Source organism: Ranitomeya imitator, chromosome 1 (genome assembly GCF_032444005.1).
Source record: "Ranitomeya imitator isolate aRanImi1 chromosome 1, aRanImi1.pri, whole genome shotgun sequence".
NCBI classification, from domain to species: Eukaryota; Metazoa; Chordata; class Amphibia; order Anura; family Dendrobatidae; genus Ranitomeya; species Ranitomeya imitator.
Window position 1 is genome coordinate 496734247 of NC_091282.1, and position 27925 is coordinate 496762171.

Consider the following 27925-nt stretch of genomic DNA (forward strand, 5'->3'; position numbering starts at 1 on the left):
GCATGCGCAGTGCGCCCGCCGAATCTGCCGGCCGGCAGATTCGTTCCAAAGTGCATTTTGATCACTGAGATATAACCTATAACCCAAAATGTTACCCCCATAGGTAGGGACAATAAAAAAATTAAGAATTTTTTTTTTTCCACTAAGGTTAGAATAGGGTTAGGGTTAGGGGTAGGGTTAGGGGTAGGGTTAGGGTTAGGGTTAGGGGTAGGGTTAGGGGTAGGGTTAGGGGTAGGGTTAGGGTATTTTCAGCCATTTTAACCCTAAAAAACTTCCTAGAAAACACACAGACTCTGCATAGAAAACTGCATAAAAAACGCATAAAAAAAACGCATCAAAAAACGCACCAAAAAAGCACCAAAAAAGCACCAAAAAAAGGACCTGCGTTTTCTGCAAAGAGCTGCGGTTTCAGTCCTGAAAAAAAAAGGAGGGAAATCAGGAACGTGTGAACATACCCTTACTGTGCATGTGTAATGACCAGAGGTCCTAATACGATCCAGTGGTCACAAACTGAGACTAAGGCAGAAATCCAAATATTGTCTTTACGCATATTACAGTAGGCGTGAGAGTTAGTATTTGAAAGAAAAATATTCAAATCCCCTTATTGAATACACTCACTCAGCTGGAGCTGAAATCAATATGCTAATCCCAAGGTTCCCTTTTTAAGTGTGTTACACTGGGAAATAGAATACATTTACCTGTCCAAAAGGTCAAATCAGGTACTAAGAAAACAGGTGTAAATCAGCTGAGGTGGTATTATGGGACCCCCTGGGATGGCACACTGAGTATAAACAGATCAAAACACACAATACAACATCTATAGATATAACAGGAGCCCTAAAACATTTCATCTGGGGATACCCGGGTATCTATTATTATGGTACCGTTATCCTGAGGGAAGTCTCAACTCAGGCATATAACTTGCATCGGCTGCAGCCAGTTCCAAGATCTTCGGCACCAAAACAGATATAGAAAAACAAAGCTCCTCGTCCTGTCGGCCGATGCCGAGCCCACACACCGGGGATTTACAGTTCTGTAGCCTCAGGATATGGTAGGGGACAGCACTTCAACGGCGCTTGTCCGGGTCCCCCTCAATACTGATGTTACAGGATACCGTCTTTCCTCCAGCAGTCACTCACAAATTCTCCTGAGAGCAAACCACCTGCACAGGATGCTTTCTATTGCTTCTCAGCTCACAACAAAAGGGACTCCATAGAGCTCAACAGTCACACAGCTCTCAAGAATGCTCTGTCATTGTTCCACAGCAGAACCACAGGTTCCAAAGATGAAGGGATCTTAACACACGCTGGCAGCAAACAGTCTTTACAGAGTCCAGTCTCCTTGCTTTTTCTCAGCTGCATCACACACAGCATCTATCATAGCAGTCTCTCCTCCAGGAAGCTTCACTTCACAGCGTTCCTAAACAGCATATACTAGACCCCACCCCCCTGCACACACACTTTCCCAGGCTTTTTCTCTTAGCTCAGACATGCAGCAACAGGGTCCTAATACAGTGTCAAAGTGTCAGGGATTGTATATTGATAGAGAAACAGTCAGATCGTGTAAATGTTTTTTTTTTTCTTTTTAGCTGTAATTGCTTGGCCTTGAGTCACTACAAAGTATAGTATTACTGCAATGAGTACATACAACTGATTAAACGTGCACCATGACAAGAACCTAGGTATCTGCATTATCATCATAACTATTAATAGATTTTCCTACCAGACCTGTCCCATTATGAAACCTACAAGATTATTTAGAAGTGAAAAAAAACAGCCATTACTAAGAATCTGTGACTCTTGTTAGCCACATGGGAATAAGAAGCTATGTGTAAAAGGTTGCAATGTTTTCTAGCAAATGATCTTCCATTGCAGAGATATAGAAAATGTTAAATTACAAATACTTCAGTAACACCACATGCATTTAAACACAACGCACTTCTGACTTTTCAGTCTATTTTCTGAGCAATCTTGTAAGAATCTTAAACATCTGACTATTGGTAAAGAGATGAACTCCAGGCCTTATAATGGCATAGGCTAGTATCACATGTAGCGTATTTTGTGCAGTTTTTGGCTGTTAATGGCAAAAGAAACAGGGAAGAGTTGGCCATGGGGGTATGTAACCTGTTATGATCAGGTGGCCTTGGAGCAGCATGAAATGACCTTCGCTGGAGCAGTGGTAACTTTACTGACCGCAATCCCTGATCCTATCACCGCAACTAGAAGTAGCCGTGGGGTGTGCCTAACAAGACCTAGACACCTCAACACAGCCTAAGGACTAAATATCCCTAAAGATGGAAATAGGAAAACTCTCTTGCCTCAGAGTAGACCCCCAAAGGATAGGTAGCCCCCCACAAATAATGACTGTGAGTAGGAGAGGAAAAGACACACGCAGACAGAAAACAGGGATAAGCAAAGGAGGCCACTACTACCTAGATAGGAAAGGATAGTACAGGATACTATGCGGTCAGCATAAAACACTACAAAATATCCACAGCAGAAAAATACAAAAACTCCACCACCTAACTAAAGATGTGGAGAGTATATCTGCGACTCCAGCGAGTCCAACTAGACTGAGAAAAACATGAGGCACAGTCTAGCAGGAACAAAAATAGAAACAAGATAAGCACAGAAAATAAACACACAGCAGTGTGTCTAAAAAAAATGAAGCAAACACTTATCTTAGCTGAAATGGCAGCAAGCAGGAGGGGCCAGGCAGAGGACCAACACTTCCAAAGGAACATTGACTACTGGCAAGGACTAATGAGTCCTGCACAGCTAAATACCCCAGTCAGAGCTGCAATTAGCAGAAACACCTGTCCAAGACTGCTGCTCAGGAATAACTGCATTACCATCAACAACCACCGGAGGGAGCCCAGGAGCAGAATTCACAACAGTAACCCTCTTCATTATAGAGAGAGTTGGCCATGGAGGTATGTAACTCTCTTCATTATAGAGGGAGAATTAGATATACATCACAAATGCCTACAATCAAAATGTGGCCTTAATAATTTATTTTGATTTATTATTTTTTTAAATTAGTTATTTAGAGCGCAGGCACCGGCTGATGAATACGACCATCAGCCGCTCCTGCTCTCGCTGTTATTAGTGGCAGCAGGCGTAGGCTGATGGGAGCAGTTGTTCCATCAAGTGACACCAGTGACCGGAGGTAAACTTTATACCTCTGATTACAGCTACAGGCTCATGCCATCATCTGATAGAGTGGGAACCGCAGCTGTCTGACTGGCAGTAATGATTTTACCGCCGATCAGAAGTGGTGTTTGATTAACTTGCATGCACAAATGAGAAGAAATAGTACAAATGGAATTTATTCCAAACAATCAGCCTTTGAAGACTACCTATGTATGCTGCCTTGTTAAAACACTAACCTTTGGGATGTAAACTTGCCAGCTTTGTAATCGGAAGACATTGATAAATGAGACTATAATAGTGTTGTGATTCAGGCATAAGAGTAAACAAATGCGCTGTTGTCATTTTCCATCAGTCTTTGCTCTATGGCTGTTTAAAAGCCCATTTACGCCTCAATTTATAATGTGTCTTCATGATCTGCCGATCTGTTTCAGAAAACTATACAACTTCTTGCACCTAGTCTCCTGCATTCGAGATCTACAGCTCTGTCACTCCGCAAAAGCTGAATACAAAGCAATGCTAAAGAAACAACGGTGTAAATGATGAGTGGCAATTGGTCATGGGATGATTCCTTTAGATTATAAAGCACCTGGCTACATAGATTCATTTAGAAGATAAACTGTACTGCACAGTATCACTGCAATAAAATGACACCACTTAGTTGTGAAATATGAGGTTGCCTGTTTTTTGTTTTTTTTGCTTACAAGATCTGGATTAGATCTCCTCGTTGGCAATGGTTTGTATGTCATATGTTAAAAATTCTCTGACATGAGAAGAAAGAAAGTTTCCCATGAAAGATCAACTTTCAGTGCTTTGCATTTGCAGAAGCTCAACTGAATGTCTTTTGGTCTCTAATGGGTGAATGAGGGCCTATTGCTATGATCTCCCCATTGGACACCATTCTCCAGGAGCTTTCCCAATGGATACCATACACCAGGAGCTCTACCAATTGGATACCATACACCAGGAGATCTACCAATTGGATACCATACACCAGGAGATCTCCTCATTGGATAACATACACTAGAAGCTCTCATCATTGGATACCATACACCAGAAGCTCTTCCCATTAGGTACAATACACCAGGAGCTCTTTTTGTTGGCTTTCATTGGATATCATACTACAGGAGTTCTCCCCAACAGATACCATACACCAGGATCACCCCCCACTGGATACCATACACCAGGAGCTCTCCCCACTGGATACCATACACCAGGAGCTCTCCCCACTAGATACCATATAACAGGAGCTATCTCCATTGGTTATACACCAGGAGCTCTCCTTATTGGATATTGTACAGTAGGGACTTCTCTATTGGACACCATAGAGCAGTAGCTCTCCTCCCTTGATACCAAACACCAGGATATCTCCCCATTAGATACCATACAGCAAGAGTTCTCCTCATTGGATTCTATATAAAAGAAGCTTCCCCATTTGGACACCATACACTAGGAGTTCTCCCCATTGGATACCACACACTAGGAACTCTCCTCATAGGATACTATACACAAGGAACTTTCCCTACTGGATATTATACACTAGGAAATCTCCCCACTGGAGAACATAGACCAAGAGCTCTCCCCATTGGATACCATACATCAAAAGCTCTCCCCCTTAGGTACCATACGCCAGGAGCTCTCTCCATTGGATATCAAATAGGAGCTCTCCCCATTGGATACCATATACCAGGAGCTCTCTCCATTGGATACTGAGCACCAGGAGCTCTCCCCATTGGACATATTACACCAGGATCTTTCCCCACTGGATATCATACACCAGGAGCTCTCTCCATTGGATACCATACACTAGGAATTCTCCCCATTGAATATCATGCAATAGGAGCTCTCCCTATTGGATACCATACATCAGAAGTTCTCCCCATTAGATAACATACACCAGGAGTTATCTCCATTGGACATCATACAACAGGATCTTTCCCCTTAGGATACAATACACCAGGAGCTCTCCACATTGGATACTATACAATATGAGCTTTCACCATTGTATACTATACACTAGGTGCTTTCTCCATTTGATATCATACACCAGGAGCTCTCCCCATTGGATACCATACACCCGGAGTTCTCCCAACTCGATACTATATACCAGGAGTTCTCTCCATTAGATACCATACACCAGGAGCTCTCCCCATTAGATAACATATGCTAGGAGCTCTCCCCATTGTATATTATACACTAGGTGTTTTCTCCATTTGATGCCATACACCAGGAGTTCTCCCCATTGGATACCATACACAAGGAGTTCTCCCAACTAGATACCATACACCAGGAGCTTTCCCCAATGGATATCATACACCAAGAGCTCTCCATTGGATATAATACACTAGGAACTCTCCCCATTGAATACCATACACCAGGAGCTTTCCCGAATGGATGCCATACATCAGAAGTTATATAACAGGAGCTTTCCCAATAGGATACCATATACCAGGAGCCCCCCTCATTGGATACCATACACAAGGAGCTCTCCCCATTTTATACTATGTAATAGGTGCTATCACCATTTGATACTATACACCAGGAGCTCTCCTCATTTGATACCATACACCAGGAGTTCTCCCAACTAGATACCATATACCAGGAGTTCTCCTCAATAGATACCATATACCAGGAGCTCTCCCCATTGGATACAAAAATACCAGGAGTTATCCCCACGAGATACTATACACCAGGAGCTCTCCCCATTGAATACCATGCACCAAGAGTTCTCCCAACTCGGTAACATAAATTAGGAGCTCTCCACACTTGATACCATACACCAGGAGCTCTACCCACTGGATACCATACACAAATTTGACAACCTAGGCTCAAGGTTGTCACAGAGGCATTGCTTTCCTCATGGGGAGAATGATGTCACACTTGGAAGTAAGGAAAGATCTTCTCTATCAGGTACATACAAAATGCTCACACTCCAGGCCAGAAGGGGGAGCTCTGATCCAGCTTGTGGGTGGCTCCCCTATATATATTCTGGTCTGGAGGGAAAGTCAGCCAGTCTGAGAGAGAGTTCCTGTCAGAGAGACAGAGGAGAAGGAAGCTGAGGGGCAGTGCAGCCACAAGGATGCTGCAGCGCCTGGAAAGACAAAGCGAACGGATTGTAGAGAGCGGGCTGGAGAAGTGACGAACAGGAGAGGGAGAACTGCGGAGGATAGCTACGACTGAACTACCTCCCTGCAGAGCGCAGTCACCGCTAGCTGGAAGACCGAGGTTGTGAGGGGCTCCAAGACTCACAGCAGAAACCGGCAGGACAGCTGGACTACATGTCACCTGTCCGCCCTAACACCTGGAGACACAGTGGCGCATAGAGCCCGGGTCGTGATAGATACCCTGTAAAAAGGCTTGAGCCACCCGTCATTCAGGTTAGTGTCCCACCTTTAAGGAGGACAGAGAAAACAGTGAGGACCTTGACAGAAGCAACAGGCAGCAAGGAACTACACCACAGTGCTAGTAGGAAGACTTCTAACTCCACCTGGTAGAGGGGATTCTGAACTCACTTCCAAGCTGGCCGGACTCTACCTGTACCTGTGGTCTGGTGCTCTGAACTGTGGTTGCCTGAATTCACCAGTAAACCAGGTAAAGAGATTGCAAATCTGTGTCTTCTGTTTCTTGCTACACCACCCACCATCCTTATCACTACACCGGGAGCCCTGGGGACCCAGCTTCACCTGTGGGAATTTCTATCATCTTAGCTGCCATAATATCACCCCAGAGGATCCCTTCAAGTAGCGTCGGTCATCCCTGACCAAATTCCACAGGTGGCGTCACGAACAAACTTTATTCCACAAATCCCATTAAAGACTTTTCCCTTAACATGGGCACTCAGTGCCACGGACCAGGTTGCCGCTACCATGACACATCCCTTTAAGTACCGGACCCAGTACCGAGTACCCCACGGCCCTGACAGGCATCACATAAGGAGCTCTCCCCACTAGATACCATATAAGAGGAGCTATCCCCATTGATCATCATACACCAGGAGCTCTCCTCATTGGATATTGTACACTAGGAGCTTCTCTGTTGGACATCATAGACCAGCAGTTCTCCTCACTTGATACCAAACACCAGGATAGCTCCTCATTGGTTACTATACACCAGGAGCTCTCCCCATTGAATACCATGCACCAAGAGTTCTCCCAACTCGGTACCATAAACTAGGAGCTCTCCCCAATGGATACCATACACCAGGAGCTCTCCCCATTGGATACAAAACACCAGAAGTCATCCCCATTAGATAGTATGCATCAGGAGCTCTCCCCATTGGATACCATACACCAGGAGCTCTCCCCACTGGATACCATACACCAGGAGCTCTCCACATTGGACATCATACACCAGGCGCTCCCTTCATTGGATACCATACACCAGGAACTCTCCCCATTGGATACCATACATCAGGAGCTCTCCCCACTAGATACCATATACCAGGAGCTTTACACATTGAATACCATACACCAGGAGCTCTCCTCACTAGATATTATACACTAGGAGCTTCCCCTTTGGACACCATGCACCAGGAACTCTCTTCATTGGATATCATACACCAGGAGCGTGCCTCACTGAATACTATCCATTGGGCGCTTTCCGTATTCATATGGAATCATATGGATAAACAGACACCCGATCCAGCTAATAAAGTATATGGGGCGCAGTATATTTATTATGTGTTTTAGAGACTATTTACACCTCCTTTTACAGTTTTGAAAAGTATCTAGAAATGAAGTCATTACATTAAACATATTTATTAATAGTAAATTTGTTAATGTCAGGTTATTTGTGTAAAGTCACCAGCAAAATGAGGCCATTATTATTATTTTGGGTTTGCCATTGGTAGGCATTTGGAGCAATTTCTACCTGTCTAGTCCAGTTTTATCCTATTCTTGGGCACGAACGGTGAAGTAATTTACTAACATATACCTGTCTACATAATAGAAAAGCAGTGAGAAACGGATGCAAGATGAGTATTGCAACTCATCATTTGGGGGGAGCCTTAATGACTGCCGGGTCTCTAAAAGCAAATGGCAAATTGTGGCATTTTGCTAAGGGACTAAAATAATTTAGATGGCATAAAGTAAATCACAGCAAGACTAGATATGTTGTACATGCACTTAATAGAAAATTATTAGGGTTTATCACCGTACTATACAATATGTTATTTGAAGTACAACTAGTTGGCTTCCTACATCTCCCACTGATGGGCACCAACCTTCAAGTGATATGTGTGATAAATGAATAAAATGTCATCTAATGCATGTTAGTTTAATTAATGAGATTTGTATATCACAGCTGTAGATAAAGTACAATTTTACAAAACAATTGAAATATAAAACACAATTGTTGAAGAATACCATAGAAAAGACAGAATGTAGCTTACCACATTGCTGCATGTCCTGTATCGTATGTTCCGTCCATCACAGCTTCTGCAAGAAATTTTCAAAATGGGTGAGCATGTCCATCCTAATACAATGTCAGCAGTAATGACATATTCCACCAAAAAAGTAGGACATGGTCTTAAATTAACTGTCTTTCTCACACACCAGGTGCTCAAAGTGGAAAGAAAATTGGAGAACATAAATATACACTTTAATATATGTGCCAATTAGAGTTTCTCTCCTTTCTGTTATACAGATTTTCTTAACCCCTTAGTGACAAAGCCAATTTGCAGGTTAATGACCAGGCCAATTTTACAACTCTGACCATTGTCACTTTTTTGTGGTTATAACTCTGGAACGCTTTAACGCATCCCGCTGATTCTGAGACTGTTTTTCATGACATACTGTACTTCTTAATAGTGGTAAAATTTCTTCGATAATACTTACATTTATTTATGGAAAAAAAACGGAAATATGGCAAAAAAAATAAAAATTTAGCAATTTTCAAAATTGTAATTTTTATGCCATTAAGAGAGATACAGTATGTCACACAAAATACGGTACTTAATAAATAACATTTCTCACATGTCTACTTTACATCAGCACAATTTTGGAAACAATTTTTTTTTTAGTAAGTTATAAGGGTTAAAAGTTGACCAGCGATTTCTCATTTATACAACGAAATTTTTTTAGGGACCACCTCACATTTAAAGTCACTTTGAGGGGTGTACATGACAGAAAATACCAAAAAGTGACACCATTCTAAAAACTGCACCCCTCAAGGTGCTGAAAAACCACATTCAAGAAGTTTATTAACTCTTTACGTGCTTCACAGGAACTGAATCAATGTGGAAGGAAAAAATTTACATTTACATCGTTTTACAAACATTTTACATCAGAACCATTTTTTTTATTATTTTCACAAGTGTAAAAAGAGAAAATGAACCACTAAATTTGTTGTGCAATTTCTCCTGAATACGCTGATACCCCATAGTGGGGGTAAACCACTGTTTGGGCTCATGGCAGAGCTTGGAAGGGAAGGAGCGCAGTTTGACTTTTTCAATGCAGAATTGGCTGGAATTGAGAACGGACACCATGTCACGTTTGGAGAGCCCCTGATGTGCCTAAACAGTGGAAACCCCCCACAAGTGACACCATTTTGGAAACTAGACCCCTTATCTAGATGTGTGGTGAGCACTTTGATCCCCCAAGTGCTTCACAGAAGTTTACAACACAGAGCCGTGAAAATAAAAGATCATTTTGTCCCTCAAAAATGATTTTTTTGCCTGCATTTTTTTATTTTCACAAGGTTAACATGAGAAATTAGACCCCAAAAGTTTTTGTCCAGTTTGTCCTGAGTATGCAGGTACCCAATATGTTGGGGGGAACCACTGTTTGGGCACACGTTGGGGCTCGGAAGGGAAGTAGTGACGTTTTAAAATGCAGACTTTGATGGAATGGTCTGCGGGCGTCATGTTGCGTCTGCAGAGCCCCTGATGCACCTAAACGGTAGAAACCCCCACAAGTGACCTTATTTTGGAAATTAGACACCCCCCCCCCCCCAAGGAGCTTATCTAGATGACCCTCAAGTGTTTCAAAGAAGTTTATAATGGAGATATTTGAAAATAAAAAATCATATTTTTTCAACAAAAATGATCTTTTCACCCCCAAATTTTTATTTTCCCGAGGGTAACAGGAAAACTTGTACCCCAAAAGTTGTTTTACAATTTGTCTTGAGTAAGTTGATACCCCATATGTGGGGGAGCACTGTTTGGGCGCATGGCAGAGCTCAGAAAGGAAGGTGAGCCGTTTTGGAAGGCAGACTTTGATAGAATGGTCTGTGGGCATCATGTTGCATGATGCTTCTTTCCACACTAATCAGACACTTCTTGTATGCCTGCACAAAATATTCACTTTCAAATCTGTCTACTTTAAGGGTTGAGATTACATCTGTGACCTTTAAGTCTACAGAGAGAGGAGGATTGGAGGAAACTTGAGGCAGACAGAATAAGACAAAAAGAGAAATTGGTGAAACCTAGGCCCCGATTCATTATTTCCATCTTTTTAAAATCAATTTCTTTTTTTAACATGTGGTATTAGTTGCCAATTTTGGCACCAAATTCATGAAAATGGCACACATGATCCATGAATTTGGCACATACTCAAAATGGGCTTTCTTTCTGTTTTCAACATTCTTTTTACACTTTTGGGGCAAAAAGTTGCAAAAAATGCACTAATATGCGGGCATACCGAAAATACACCATAAAACACCAAAAAGAATAGCCTAGATTTGTGGCACTTCCAAAAGGTACAAAAACCAAACCTTAGGGGGAAAAGCTAAGCGCGAACGGTGCGTCGGGGTCTGTCAGCCGCCTTAAGGCAAAATGCCAGGTCAATTTACCCTTCCTGCATGTTTTGAATTATGTCTTATTGACTAACTCTTCTAATGTTACCACTAGTACATTCAACATATGGTTTTTTTTTATTGACTACATGATACACATGCACTAATGGAGATCATATAGTGCCTTCTTTTAGGCTATGTGCACACGATGCAGATTTGCTGCGAATCCGCAGCGGATTTTACCGCGCAGAAACGCTGCAGATCCAATGTACAGCATAATGTTATTCTATGGGAAAAAAAATAGCTGTGCAGTTGGTGCAGGAAAATCAGTGCGGAATTGCTGCAGATTTCAAAGAAGTGCATGTCACTTCTTTTGTGCGAATCTGCAGCATTTCTGCACACCTCCATGTTAAAAATCCGCAGTGGCAGAAACTGCAGAAAACCCGCACAAAATCTGCATCAATTCCGCATAAAAACCGCACAAAATCCTCATAAAAACCGCGGTTCCGGATTCTGCCAGGGGATGCGGATTTTGTGCAGAAAATTCTGCACCTCTTTTCCTATATGTGCACACAGCCTTATACCTCTTACTTTTATGCTATATTTAAAAGTGACTTACCTACTACATTTATATAATTCACATGTGATACTTTTTAGTACAACCTTTTTTTAGGAAGCCTCTTCCATATCAGGCATTGGTGAAATCTCCTATCTCCATTTTTTGTATACCCATCTTTTTTGTGTATTTATTGTGAATGTTGATCTTTCACTCCTTTTGGGCTCTTTCACTGGATTTGTATAGTACATAGGCTTCAATATACTTTTTGTTGAAGTTTTTTTAGTTCTCTTTATACCCTTTATATAAGCCTTTTTGGAGCCCAAACTGATTGAAGCATTAAGGGTGACTTTTCCTACAACATTTGGTTTATTTGTGGTGTATTCCCTTTTTTTGAAAGCGGCTTACTTTTGCATTTTTGTCTCTACACATTAGCATGTTTTTATTCACTTTTAATTAATTTGTATCAATAAAATTTGTATATTATGACATTTTGCTTCATTTTCCTTGTTTTTGGTTTTTGAAAAATACACCAGCTGGGACTAGAGTATAATTGTGGCAAATCTGTGACCTTTTAAAAAGGCACAATTGATGCATCAGGCTAAAACATCTGGAATTGCCACAATATGCCAACAAAGCGAAAAAATACAAAAGAAAAACAAACAAACAAAAAGGCAAGCCCATCTTAAATAGCCTTCAAAAAAGGCACAAATAAAAAAATGAATTAGGTGCACTGCAAACAAAAAAATAGGTGCTAAACTCACAAAACTAGATAAAAAACAGGCACAAAGGCCATGATGGATTAAATGCTTAGTGCAGAGGGAAAAACAGCTAAAATACAGATCAAATTGTACACATTTAAATACCATAATTAACAGTATTAGGACAATTAATATGCCTAAAGATCTTCTTAGTGATGCTTTGAGATGAATTTCACTCCCACCTAATGATGGATCTATTGGAAAGACAAGCACAGAAGAGATACTTTCTAGTAAAGGCATTCAATATTGTGTAATTTAAGTAAACAAGTAATTATAAGTTATGCTAATCATGAATCCCTTTCCGACATTGGGCATAATAGTACGCCGATGGCGGACTCCCTCCCTTTGATATGGGCTCCAGCGCTGAGCCGGCATCTTTTAGGGAAAATGTCAGCTGTTTTGAACAGCTGACATGTGCCTCTAACAGCCGTGGGTAGAATCACGATCCACCCGCGGCTGTTAACTAGTTACATGCCACTATCAATCTCTGACAGCGGCATTTAACACGTGCTTCTGGCAAGTTATGAAGTTATGGCTCTGGGAAGAAGGGGAGCAAAAAATGAAAATGCCTCTGGGGTTAAAGTGGGTTTGACTGGAACTAGAAAAATCGGCAATTGCTCTAAAAGCATGATATACATTAAAATAAACTTAAATGAGTTTTTTTTTATTCTGTTATTTATTTTTTGTTAACTTATAAGGCAGGTACACGATAGGAGGCTATCAAATGGTATTTCTCACCCCTTGTATGTGATGTCAATAGTAAACTTCTGTATTTGGCCTCATGGTTGTAACAATTAATGGAAGAAATAAAAAGCAGCACTGTAGGCAACATCAGGTCACCCAGAGTCAGAACTAGAAGCCTGTACACTTTTAGAAATTAAAAGTGCATTAAAACCTTTTAACTTTTACAATATAAATTAGAGATTGTACATTTTTAATTTTGGAAAACCATTTTAATAGTTTGTTACTTAAAGTGAAGCAGAGAGAAATAATTACAGCTATTTTCTTTTTAACCCCTTCACGACCTATGACACCTCTTTTCTGGCACATGACAGGTGATTTGATCACCTGATAGCAGGCGCGGGTGGAATGGCGATCCACCTGTGGCTGCTAACATGTTAAATGCTGCTGTCAATCTCTGACAGCGGCATTGAACTAGCGCTTACAGGAAGTGAGCCACAAACCCCACACATCAGCGCTCCTGTCAATTCATCGTGCGGCACAGGTGGGTTGGCATGAGAACTGGGGTTCTACAGAAGACCGCCATGCTTGTCGTTGCAGATCTCCTATGAACGCCGGCCTGTAATGATGATTTTTGCTACATATAGCAGGGATGAAGCCCTGCTATGTGTAGCACAAACAATCATAGAATAGCAGCTTCAAATCTCCTAGGGAGACTATTGAATCAAGTAAAAAGCAGAAAAAAAGCTTTAAAAAATATAAAAATAAAAAAATAAAACTTCAAATCACCCCTTTTGCCACATTCAAAACAAAACAGTAAACAAATACACATATTTGGTATAAGTTTGTTCAGAGATCTATCAAAATATGAAAAGAATTAATCAGATCGGTAAATGGTGTAATAAGAAAAAAAATAAAAATATCAGAATTAGTTTTTTTTGGTTGCAACAACATTGCAATAAAATGCAATAACAGGTGATTAAAACATTGTATCTATCCCAAAATGATATAAATAAAAACATCAACTAGGCATGAAAAAAATAAGCCCTAACCCAGCCCCAGATCACAAAAAATGGAGACGCTACGGGTCTCGATAAATGGCGCCATTTTTGTTTTTTTCTCCAAACATTTAATTTTTTTTTCACCACTTACATAAAACAGAATTTATACATGTTTGATATCTGCAAACTCGTATTGACCTGAAGAATCGCAAGTCAGTTTTAGAATTTAGTCAACATGGTGAAAAAACCTCAAAAAACAATTGTGGAATTTCACTTTTTTGCAATTTCACCGCACTTGGAATTTTTTTCCCATTTTCCAGTACATTATATGGTAAAATAAATGGTGAAGTTTAAAAGTACAACTCATCCCACAAAAAACAAGCGTTCACATGGCCATATTGACAGATAAATAAAAGAAGGGGAGCAAAAAACAAAATATGGAAAATCCCAAGGTCGTGAAGGGGTTAAGATGGAATTAAGACAGACAGCGGATATAATTTATGAGGGGTATCCAAAAAAGAGGAATCATTTTCTGCTTGTAGTACAGACTTAGTAAATGTTTGTGGAACTCTTCGGAGTCTGTATGCCAGTCAACATTGTTGGGGAAGGTTGTGTTTTGAACTATTACTTTTTTTTTTAATCAATAAATTTTTATTGAAATTTGCAAATATGGTACAGAGGAAAAAAAACTGTGGTATATTTACATGTCACAGTATACAACAAAGAAAAGGGAAATATACCCAGTTAACGTACTAACAAACAAACAAAAGACATAGTTGGGGAGGGGGGGAGGAAAGACCCGAGAAGAAATTGTATTACGTCCATTCCCAGTTGGCTAGTTTAATCGGAGTTCTGACAATCAGAGTTCGTCATCCAAGATACTGGTATGGCGAAAGGGGTATGGTTTGGATATTCTGCCCATGGAAGCCAAATAAGTTCAAATTTGCCCACTATGTCTGTGAGTATGGCCAATAGCTTTTCGTCTATCATGTACCAAGAGAGACGTGATTTAACCCCAGATAGTTCTACGTTTGTTTTTTTCCATGCCGATGCTATAGTTTGTTTAGCTGCTAAGAATATAAATGTGATGAGGGCTCGGGAATATTTAGGAATATTGGGGATGCGTTTGTTTAATAAAGCTTCCCAAGGGTTTTTCCGAAGGTTGACATTTGATATAGAGAGGATCAGGTGGTATATCCTGATCCAAAACTGTGCACTGTTGGGCATAGCCACCAGATATGAAGCATATCTCCTGTAAAGTTACAACCTCTAAAACAATTTGGGGAGTAAATAGCGACTGCCTTTGCAACTCTGGCTGGAGTCAAGTACCATCTAGTTAGCACTTTGCAATTGGTTTCCAACATGAGGGTATTTAGCATTCCTCCAGTGGAGGAGGACCAAATTTGGGTCCATTCCGAGTCTGTCAAGGTAGAACCAATATCGGACTCCCAACGCAATGTATAGCCTAGGCTTCGCCTGTGGGAGGGTTAGTTAATGTGTGAATAAAGAAGAGTTATAATGCCCGGAGCATGTGGGTTTTGGCGGCATCTCTGTTCAAAGGGGGTGAAGGAATAAGGAGAGGTAGAATTATAATGATTGGACAAAATTTTTAAGTTGTAAATAGCGGAATATTTCTCAAGGAGGGAGATGATGCTTTTCGCTCAGGACCGAATACGGAATAATTCCATCTATGTTGAAAAGGTGGTGAACTCTTGTTATTCCCGGAGCGACCCATAAGTGAAAGTTCCTGAGGGAATCTACGCCCGGGAGAAACTGGGTATTACCCCAGAGGGGGGCCAAGGGTAGAAATGGTGATATTAGCTGTGAAGAATATTTCAATGAGTCCCAAATTTTAAGTGAATGAACTAGAATAGAATTTGAAATATTTCTGGGTTGCATTGGGAGAATCCACAATATTGTATCAAGAGTGTTTGAGTGTAACTCAGAGGCCTCTAGAGCAAGCCACAGGGGGGGGGGGTTCAGAATAGGCATGGTATATAGTTGGCCCAGTTGGGCTGCTTGATAATATTTAGAGGTTTGGAACCCCCAAACCTCCCTTAAGGCGTGGCGGTAAAGGGTGGCTCTATTAACTCTGGGGAGGCCGCCCCTCCAAAGGTATTAACTGCTCGTTGAGCTATTTTAAGATATTGGGTAGGGACCGAGACTGGCAGGACTCGAAATAGGTAAAGCAGTTTAGGGATGACTGTGGAGTCATTAGAAGAAGCAGTATGTCGTCGGCGAACAAAAAAAGGTTAATGGGGGACTGATGCTATGTTGACACCCTGCATGTTTGAGTTGAGTCGAAGATATATCGCTAGGGGCTCAAATGCCAGAAGAAATAATAGAGGTGATAAGGGACAGCCTTCGCGAGTGCCTCTATGAATGGAGAAGTGTGTGGAGGAGAAGCCATTGTATCGTACATATGCCGAAGGGGAACTATAAAGGGCATGAATCCATGAGAGGAAGTGATCAGGGAATCCCCATCTTTGCAAGACCGCAAACAGATAAGACCAAGAAATAGAGTCGAAGGCTTTTTTTATGTCAAGCGATAATAACATGCTTGGTATATTGCGTTGTTTGCAGTGGTGCAGCAGATGAGAGACCCTTTGTATATTGTCCGATGCTTGTCTATTAGGAACAAAACCCACCTGATCCCTATATATCAAGGCTCCCAGGCCCGAATTTAGACGTTGAGATAAAATCTTAGCTAATATTTTAAGGTCTACATTTATTAGGGATATTGGTCTATAGTTGGACCATAATAATTGATCGGTATTGGACTTTGGTATCATAGATACAGCTGCTGTCAAAGAGGCTCCTCCTGGATTATTACCGTCTCTCAGGGAATTAAAATAGTTGGTAAGATGAGGAATTAGGAGAGAGGCATATTTTTTTATATAGTATAAGGCCGTAAATCTGTCTGGACCAGGTTTTTTATTAACTTTCAGTTGCCAGATGTCCAATTCTATGTCGTTAGGGGAGATAGTTTGGTTTAATAATTCAATCGTATTCGAACCAAGAGCTGGGAGAGCAATAGAATCTAAGAAGGCGTCCAGTTCCTCTGAATTTACCGTGGTAGTGGCGCTATATAATTGTTTTAGCTTCTGCTGAAACAGTTGGATAATCTGTTGTGGGTTGGATGTAATTCCTGAAGTTGTAAGTAGGCGTATTGGGGGGCGGGGTTGGGGTAGACATCTTAACCGACGTGCTAAATTGGAATTGTTTTTATTATTGAGAGCACAGAACCGTTGCTGAGACCAAAGTATATCTCGGTCTGCATTTTCGGATAAGCATAGATCGCGTAAGGCAGGTATTTTTTTATTTTTTTCACTGGACATAGATCGAGTTCTGTTCGAGCATGAGAGAGGTCTTTGTATGTGGTAAGTGAGGATGAACTCTTCCACTTGGTTTCCAGCACTGATACCATGTCTTCCAATTCAGCTATCCTTGCACCTCTGTCTTTTTTCTTACGAGAGGCCTCTTGAATACAGAAACCTCTCAACACTGCCTTATGAGCTTCCCATAAGGAAATTGGTGAAGAAGCCGATTGGAGGTTCAAAGAAAAATATTCTTCGAGGTGATTTTTGAGTTTTTGAGCAGTTTCAGGGTAGGAGAGCAGAGAATCATTCAAAGTCCAGTTAAATGAGCGAGGTTTAGGATGCAGTGTAGTACATATGAATTGAATTGGGGAATGATCAGACCACGGTGTAAAGAGAATGGAAATGTTTGAGTTGAACTATTACGGTACTTTAATTTTTCAACCTGTTGTTCAATCTTTCACTTATTTTGCTATTTTATTTTTATTTAATTTACTGCCCAAACTGATGAAAATGTGTCATTTTGGAAGCTTGCCACCGGCTCATAAATGAACTTGTGGAGTTGACTAAGATTTCATGGAGTTCCTGTCAGCAAATTTTGGGATTGGACCTGAAACATGTTGCAGCAAAATGTGTGCCTTGCCTGCTCACCCCTGACCAAAGAGACAATCACCAGTCTGAGAATGGAGAGCTCTTTTAAGAAGATTCAGTGTTGTAAAAATGTACAAATAAATACACTATTAAAAAAAAATATCCGGTTTATTTGGGGTACCCCTTTGTAATAACTGTTTCCGAGGCTTTTTTCCCAAAAAGAAACAAAACGTAATACCTACACGCTGTTGGTGTGAATAAACCAGCAGAAAATCAGTGAAATATTGAATAATAAGTTGAAAGAAAATCATTACAGTCAAATCAAACCGTCCCAAATAATGTCATACTGAACATTCAACTAACCTACACTACATGCGCCCCACCCACTAGATTCCTGCTTCTTTTGGGTACTCTTTTGGATGCGCCTCTACCAGTATGATACAAATTATGCCTTTCTGAAACTTGGGATCTAAACGTATCTGATAAATACCCGACTCTGGACTGTCCATAGACATTTACCACTTTAATATTTTTAATTCTATACATCTGCAGAGTCGGACTGAGGTGCCAAGGGCCCACCAATAACATCAATTTCAAGGGCCCACTTTTTAGCTACAAGCAAATGTGACCTTTTTCTCATTCACAAACTTATATAACAATGAATGGGGCAGATTGTTAAATGAATAAGATGCTGCCTTTGTCTGTACATAGTGATTCAAATATATTGTGCCAGGTACTGCTCATATAAGAGGTGTGCACAGGGGCCCACCAGAGGATTCTCCTGTTCTCCGTGGGCCAGCCGAGCCTGTAAGTTTATATACCTTGTATCATGACAGTTAAGTCTTTACCCATATTTTTACCTTATTTTGCACTTTTACAGCTGAGTAACTTGCATGTGAAGCTTAGAGTCAGTGTAATCTACTTACATGAAAAGCAATTTAGTCCATATTTCTTTAACAAGATTTTGGAAGCATCACAGCGCAGCTTTGTTTTTCACTTTAACAAATATACTTATGACTAGCCTATATAAAAATCACCAGTCAACACTGGAGCCATGGTAAATCATTACTAAAATCTAATTTTGGTCTTCCAGTTGCTGCCAAAGCAGTCAAAATCGTTTGATACACATTCAACCATTTAAAATGTTCATTGAATTCGAAAAAAACAAACAAAATAATGTAAAAGTCGAAAAAGTGTTGGTGTACTTCATGAAGCATTGTTTAGCCTGTGAAAAGGAGCAAAAACATGTTGGTCACATTACAGCATGGAGCTATAAACAGGAGCAGAAATCCAAGTTTGGGTTATAACTGTGAATTATTTGTCAAGATTCTCCCTCAAATGATTGTAGGTTAAAGTTTAGGGTTCTTCAGTCAGATTGCAGTCCAGACTGAGCTATAATGTTAACCAGTTCCTGGTGAGTCTCATTACCAGAATGTCCTAAGTGGGAAAGACATCCCTAATACAAGTCATTGCAAAACAATGAAAATATTTCAGGCGTATAACAGAAAAATAAAGAAAATAAAGTGATTTTAGTATAAGTAACTTAGTTACTGTAGTCATAAAATATCATTGAGATTGTTAAAGAGTGTTGAACACCATATTTTAAAGCTAGAATTAATATTATTTTATTTTTTAATTGCAAACTGATGGTTCTTGTCATGATACAGACCGTGTTTTGAGTCCCGTTTCCCATTTTTCCCGATCTGGTCATGTCAAGAGTTAACCTTTCCCAGCCTCAGTCTGGGTTCAGGTTGGCTATTTATTGCTGCTGCTTCCTGCAGGCGATGTCAGTTATAGTTTTTTGCCTAGGGCTGCTGTAGCTGACTAATTGCTCCGATTTGTCCTGCTGCGTTTGCTGTCTGAACCAGTGTCTCTGTTTTCCCCTACTCCCTTCTTGACTCTATGCTTCCCTTTAGTGTACTAACTCCCTGGTTTTGACTTGGCTTGTAACCTGACCTGCTTCTGTCTTTTGTCTTCTGCCTTATCCGCTCCTGACCATTACTGATCCCCTGGCTTATTTCTGACGGTGAGTTTGCTTATTCTTTTGGTACTGCGCTATAGTCTAGGATCTGACCCAGCTTGTTTTACTATTCTGCTGCCTCTCGAGGTAGCCTCACTGCTGCACTGCAGACCAGCTCTGTTTAGGTGCAGTCCTGCTTCCACTCTACTGCCATCTAGTGGAGCCTGCAACTACCTGCAGCAGCGTGACAGTTCTTTTTTAAAAGGTATTGGTCAGTAAAATCAACCCCGCAAACCGTATATATGCAGGTATTTGAAATTGAAGTCCATGGACACCTTTATATCTCTTATTTGTTGCTGCATTCACAAGAAATTAGCTTTTTAAATCAGATACAAATATGGCATTAAGTGCTCTTGGCTTGATTGAGTACTTAAAGACCCACTGCGTCTTGAGGATGTTTCCTCGCACCAGCCTCTTATCCTTGATTGATAGCTCACTTTTTGATTTGATTTTCTTATCTAGTGCCTGAGGTTACACAGACAGTAAGCTATCAATAAGGCTAAAGAGGCTGGTACTACGCGGGGAAACAACTTGGGGAGGTAGTGGCTTGCTAAGTGCTTTGTCATGCACTTAAATAAATGGAGAAGGGAAATGCACAGAATTCCTTGGATAATTCATTTAAATGAATTTAAATGACAATATTCTTAGAGTATATATTAAGACAGTATTTTTTTTAGCATATCTGTTCCAAAAATCATCTAAAAAAATAACTTAAAATAACCCTCTTCATATTCAATGTTAATCCATTGGCTGCTCATATGTTAGCTCTGTAGCTCTTGTTTCCACTTCAGAAATTTAAAAGCACCAATTAAAGGTAAAACATATATCACATCTTTGAGATTGGATCCCTCCTGGAATCTGTTCCAAATTTGACACATCAAGTCAAAAGTGTACAAAACAATTCTCAAAAAAAACAAGCTTAAAAAAATCTATTAAAAAAAACCAAAACCCTTTAAAAAAAATGAAAACTCAAAAAACGTCCCTGACGAAGGAAACCCTCCGAAACGTACGTCGGGGTGCACAAGGCACAGGACTCAGCACAGCAATAAGGTATATTTTTATACATATATATATATCGCTATAAAGGCTCCCTCACTAGTATTGCACTGCTTACTGGGTGATCACACCTTATTTAATATATCCGCTCTTTCTTTGGCATATTTTATATGCACATATATATATATATTGCTGAGTAAATAAAAAAAACCTCATTTTCATCGCACAACCCACATACTATTCAACATGCTTCTCTGATACTATTTACCGCTATGATATGTTTTTTTTGCACTTTATATTAATCAATGTAGATTCATTTCTGGTCAGGAGTTGACCCTATTTGGATGGTTTGTTTACAAAAAGCACGTTGTTGCACTTTCTTTGATAAAAAATCCTTTTTCATTGTATGCGGTTTTATTTGCACATATTCACTTTATTTTTCTTGCTATTTTGCACAATTTGTGATGCATGGCGGTATAATTTAGGATACATGGGTTGTTACATATGACTACAATTATATGGTCTAAGGAAAATATTTTTTGTTTCCCTGGTCTTGTGCACGTTCTGTAATTTATTTTATATATATTTTATTTTTAAAAATATTGTGTAACCCCCTGCCACATTTATTTAATAAAGGCATATTTTTATCTTATCTTGCTTGTAGACTTTTTGGTGCTATTCATATTCAGTATTTGCTTTGGTTGAACTAGTGTGTAATAAGGCCTGACCAGGCCAGAGACCAAGGTCAAAGACAAGTGGGACGCTAGTCATAGCAAAAACTTTCTATAACTAGACCATAGTGATGTTAGGGTACCGTCACACTATACGATTTACCTATGATCACGACCAGCGATATGACCTGGCCGTGATCGTAGGTAAATCGTAGTGTGGTCGCTGGGGAGCTGTCACACAGACCGCTCTCCAGCGACCAAGATGCCGAGGTCCCTGGGTAACCAGGGTAAACATCGGGTAACTAAGCGCAGGACCGCGCTTAGTTACCCGATGTTTACCCTGGTTACAAGCGTTAAACTAAAAAAAAAAAAACAGCACATACTTACATTCTGGTGTCCGTCAGGTCCCTTGCAGTCTCTGCTTCCCGCACTGTGACTGCCGGCCGTAAAGTGAAAGTGAAAGCACAGCCGCTGTGCTCTGCTTTCACTTTACAGCCGGCAGTCACAGTGCTGGAAGCAGACTGCAAGGGACCTGACGGACACCAGAATGTAAGTATGTGCTGTTTGTTTTTTTTTAGTTTAACGCTTGTAACCAGGGTAAACATCGGGTAACTAAGCGCGGTCCTGCGCTTAGTTACCCGATGTTTACCCTGGTTACAAGCGAACGCATCGCTGGATCGCATCGCTAGATCGCTAGATCGGTGTCACACACACCGATCTAGCGATGACAGCGGGAGATCCAGCGATGAAAGAAAGTTCTAAACGATCTGCTACGACGTACGATTCTCAGCAGGATCCCTGATCGCTGCTGCGTGTCAGACACAGCGATATCGTAACGATATCGCTGGAACGTCACGAATCGTACCGTCGTAGCGATCGAAATGTTATAGTGTGACGGTACCCTAAGAGGTGAACCTAGATTTCATTAGCGAGTGGGTGGATTCACGAGCTGAGATGTGTGGAGCTACATCGTTTACAAATTTACCGGAAATAACCATCAAATAGTGAACAATACATCATATAATGCCAAACCTTGATTGACATGGGAGAGGCTTTTTGACAAGAAATAGAAATCTGCCTAATCATGTACGCACACTGTGATGAATGTGTAAATGTGTGCATGCACACTGTAATGTAGTTATACAGGTCTTTTTCTTGTCTCTTCCTGACCCAATAACATGCCACATTCAGTTATCTAGAAAAGGTGGCAACTGTTTTTCTTCCTCCACTCCTATAAAGAGCTGCACCAGAAGATCCCAAGCCACCTGTTAGCAACTTGTTAGAATTCCTATATAATACATCCAGAGAGAATCTGACTTGTGCTGCTCTACAGGAAGCAATGCAAGTACAGATTTGGAATTTGGCAAATAAACAATCGAAACATAGGTTGTATAAATCACCTCGGTTCAGTGACATGCATTTTCCTTCCAAAACGTACAATACACAAAATTATATTTATCTCAGTATATTCTGAAATCATTTAAATGTGTCTCCAGGTATGAGAAAAACCACGCCAACAACAACATAAAACAACCTCCACAAGCTATATCATATCTCGGCTGCTGACACTGACACATGGACATTCCATCCCTAACACGTTGCAGGCTCCAGTAATTAAATCCATATATTGTATAGAAAATGTGGGAATGATATTACCATCATTTATTTAATAATTATTCATTATCTTGCCAGTAATATATAATATGCTATTTACAGTAATAAGAAATGGGTGTAGAAATGGTATCCCGTATGTCAGGAGCCACGATATCTGTGAGCACAGAAACCCAACCATATCTTATTTCTAGATTCTAGACACTTTATGAATTTATTTGCTTAATTTTTAGAAATCGCCAAGTAGTCAACAATGCAGATTGGGTGCTACATTGACCTGATAATTTCCATTAGAGCAGAGGGGTCTTATACTGTGCTTCTTTGGCAAATGTAACCAACATCTAATTTATAAAAGATATAGTAAATCCCAGCTTACTCACTACCCAGAAGTGCACGAAACATGACACAATGGATCAAAAATGCAAAGAGAATAGCCAGCACCAGTAGCCTTAAAATTCTGATGGACTTTGATACACAATGACAAATATAAAACTAAAGATCACAAGTGTTCCGAAATGCGTCAGTTAAAGAATCACTCTCACAAGATTTTGTATGTGTTAAATGTTTGTGTATATGCGTGTAGCGTAATGTGAGTAGTAATATACTCACTTATCACCGTTGTCTCCAGTATCCAGCGCGGTTCTGGTCTGCTGCTCAATGACATCACAACTGTTCAGGCTGGCCGAGGTCATGCTGCGCTCTGCATGACCCGGACATCTCTATTACAATGAAAGCCTATGGAGTGTCAGAACAAGGCGTCAGAACAAGGCTCCATAGGCTTTCACTGTAAGTTTGACTTCCGGCTCATGCATAGAAGGAGTTTGCTAATCAGAATTACAGTGACGTAAGTGAGCAGCTGGCGATACCGGAGACGGCAGCAATAGGTGAGTTTTTTACTACACTCACACAACACAACATGCGCTCACACACATTTAAGGCTGATTGCCAGTGATTGTCTTACCGCTGTCTCTAACATCATGTCCTCCCTCTATCTGAAACTTAACCTGTCAAAAACTGAACTCCTCGTGTTCTCTCCCTCTACTAACCTACCTTTGCCTGACATTGCCATCTCCGTGTGCGGTTCCACCATTACTCCAAAGCAACATGCCCGCTGCCTTGGGGTCATCCTTGATTCTGACCTTTCATTCACCCCCCACATCCGATCACTGGCTCGCTCTTCTTACCTGCATCTCAAAAACATTTCTAGAATTCGCCCTTTTCTTACTTTCGACTCTGCAAAAACTCTTACTGTTTCACTTATTCATTCTCGTCTGGACTATTGTAACTCTCTACTAATCGGCCTCCCTCTTACCAAACTTTCCCCGCTCCAATCTGTCCTGAATGCTGCTGCCAGGATCATATTCCTCACCAACCGTTACACCGATGCCTCTACCTTGTGCCAGTCATTACACTGGCTACCCATCCACTCCAGAATCCAGTACAAAACTACTACCCTCATCCACAAAGCACTCCATGGCTCAGCACCACCCTACATCTCCTCCCTGGTATCAGTCTACCACCCTACCCGTGCCCTCCGCTCCGCTAATGACCTCAGGTTAGCATCCTCAATAATCAGAACCTCCCACTCCCGTCTCCAAGACTTTACACGTGCTGCGCCGATTTTTTGGAATGCACTACCTAGGTTAATACGATTAATCCCCAATCCCCACAGTTTTAAGCGTACCCTAAAAACTCATTTGTTCAGACTGGCCTACCACCTCAATGCATTAACCTAACTATCCCTGTGTGGCCTATTTATAAAAAAAAAAAAAAAAACTATCAGGTTCCTCGCATCATGTTCTCATTCACTTTATGCAGTTAATAGCCCACTGTGTCTGTACTGCAACATACTTAGGCAGTTAACTGGTTCATGCAGCTTTACATGAACACCCGAGCCTTACACTATGGCCGGTCCGAATAACTAAAGCAATTGTTACCATCCACCTCTCGTGTCTCCCCTTTTCCTCATAGTTTGTAAGCTTGCGAGCAGGGCCCTCATTCCTCCTGGTATCTGTTTTGAACTGTATTTCTGTTATGCTGTAATGTCTATTGTCTGTACAAGTCCCCTCTATAATTTGTAAAGCGCTGCGGAATATGTTGGCGCTATATAAATAAAAATTATTATTATTATTATTATAAGGCTGCGTGTCCACGTTCAGGATGGCCGGCGGTATCGCCGGAGCGGCTTAGCCGCTCTGCGGTAAGCTCCGCCCCCTTTCTGGGACGCGATGATGCCGGATGTGTTCACAGCACACATCCGGGATCATCGCACCCCACACATAGGGCCCTGTGCTATATCTTGCGGCGATGCAGCAAGATGTCCGGAGTCGCAGGGCCGCCGCGTGCGTGTTACCACGCATAGTGGAGACGGGATTTCATTAAATCCCCTCCACTATGCTGTAACATCTGGACGCTGCGTGTTTGACGCTGCGTCCCTATGCAGCGTCAAACACGCAGCGTTTACTGCACGTGGACACATACCCTTATACATAACATTTTGTGAAAGTGCTTCTTTATTGTACCATTTTGATTTGTCACTGTCCACAGTACATTTATGTATATTCAATAAAGCCTATCAGGTGATAGATTTTCTCTTTGAAAGATCAAAAACACATGCAACTGAATTATTATTTTAACTGTATGAGACACCTGTTTTAGTAAACTCTTTGATTTCCCAATAAAATAACAATTCTAAGGACCTTTTCTAAGAACTCTCAGTATAATGTACACTCACTGTGTTATTCATCCTGGAAGTGCATCAAGAAATTGTCAGTTGGGGATAACCATTCTTCTGTGCCCCCATGATTAATGACGGCCAATAAGTCTTTTTACTGGCCTGCGATAGAAGAGACTAGCATCCCCATACAGGAGACAATCCAGCAGCTGTCGGCTGCACACTATAGCTGACAACTTACTGCATCAGCCACGATCAGTGTTGGCACCGTCCAAATCAGTTTATCCCCTAAGATGCTGCTAATAGTGACTACATTATATAAATGGTTAACAGAGTGTGAGGGCTTCTGATTTAACCTTATCTGCACCCAGAGAACATAATTATGTGGTCCTGATGTTTGCCATGGCAGTTCATGACTAAATAGCGGCCTTAGAATCTGCCGGCTATAGCGGCCTGTTCAGCAACATTTAGGTGGTCAAAACACACTTTTTCATTCCTGTCATGCACTATGTCCCGGAAGTATTTTGCTGTGTGCCGGGACAGAGTGCGCCGGCGCATGCGCGCAAATGCTTTTTGGCTTTGCCCACAGTTGGGCAAAGCATACTGCACGTGCGCAAGGCAAGATTGCATTGCGCACGCGTGCACTATGGAGGAAACCTAATCAAATTCAAGGCAAAATTGCAGCCAGCGGGAAAGGAAGGGGTGCATGAAAGAACAGAAAACACAGCCCATCGGACCGTAAACAGAGCCCGCCAAACTCAGGTGACAGTTTCCCTTTAAACTTAGTCTATATGTTTATGGACCATTTACAGAAGTCAACCCACTAAGGCAATCATGGTGGCCTAGTTTCTTATGGTCTATTTTGAGGATGCCAAGCCCCATCAGAATACATCCTATCTTAAGAAAAAAGTGCATGTCCACTGTCAACTACTGCAGGCCAGTCAACAGTCTTTTCATAAAATCTTTCATCACGAATAGTCCAGATGTCAATAAAGAAGAGGATCAAAGGGGTTTCAATGCCAAACACAAATATTCATAAATCAAATTTAAAGAGTGAGCTACATACTAGTTTTGTGCAAATAGGTTGCGTGCCACCATCTTGCACCCTGGTGACTTCACACTAAGTCCTGTGCTCAGCACAGAGATTACTGTGTCAGAATATGGCCATAGCAATGTGCAAAGGCGGGTGGCTGATTGCTTATTTCAAAGTTAGGCCTTCCTCCTTCTATTACACAGTCGGTCTTTAGAGAGAGAAGAGGGCTGGCTTAGCTATTGAAATAAGCAGCCAGAACATCCCATAAATATGCAGCCAAAAGTTTTTATACATGGGAGATCACTCAATTAAAAAGCCATTCCCACCTCTGCCTTTTGTCACCTTCAAGGTCCTAGCCACTAGAAACGGGGTCACAAAAATAGCTGAGAGCAGCTGCGCTATGATCTGTTTGCAACTCCAGTTAATGAATGGTAGATATGGACACAGCATAGCAAAGTGATCTACGCGGTTGACGTAACTCCTGAGTTGCTGAAACAGTGTCGCTCACTCTGACAAGCTGTTTCAATAACTTCCATTCATTACGAAGGGGATGCACAAACGGCGTGACGCAGCTGTACCTGGCTATTTTTGTACCCCGCCTGTGGTGGCTAGGACCTTCAAGTAGTTATTCCCATCTCAACCATGAATGGTAGGAATGGAAATGACCCTTTAAAGACATTTTTAGTTTACTATATAATACATTTTTCTGTAAAGACTGCGGCACACAAGTGACTTCCTATAATTTTTTGACTAAAGCAAAGAACAGCCGAAAAGCCAAAGATCAACTTCAAAATGTTTCTCTTGGGCTCGAAATGTAGGTATAAGTGGAAAAAAATAAAATATAATTAGGCTTAGACTAAGGCGATACAGCACGGAGATTTCACATGAATAATAAGATCATGACGCTACTCAGAGCCATTTGCCGTGAACTGGTTACTATTACGTTAAGCTGTCTGTTTCTGGTCCTAATAATGCACAAACAGCTGCAGATGAATTATCCCTTAGATAACTGCTAATATTTGTTTCAGACCTCTTTCTGTTACCTTAGCCAGAACAAACCCTCCTCCGCATGCAAAAATCTTTTTAAGTATTTTAAGATATGATTTGGCAGGATGACATTCACTTTTTACACT

The 27925-nt window shown here is 41.0% G+C and overlaps 1 protein-coding gene across 3 annotated transcripts in view; it reads right to left on the reverse strand.

Annotated features, from left to right (window-relative positions):
- ADAMTSL1 (ADAMTS like 1) overlaps window positions 1-27925 on the reverse strand; it is a 550804-nt gene that overhangs the window by 388754 nt on the left and 134125 nt on the right. For all 3 annotated transcript variants that reach the window (XM_069766222.1, XM_069766229.1, XM_069766237.1), the window contains exon 3: window positions 8539-8584. In XM_069766222.1, coding sequence (XP_069622323.1) covers window positions 8539-8584 — 46 coding nt within the window. The remainder of the gene's footprint in view (window positions 1-8538; window positions 8585-27925) is intronic.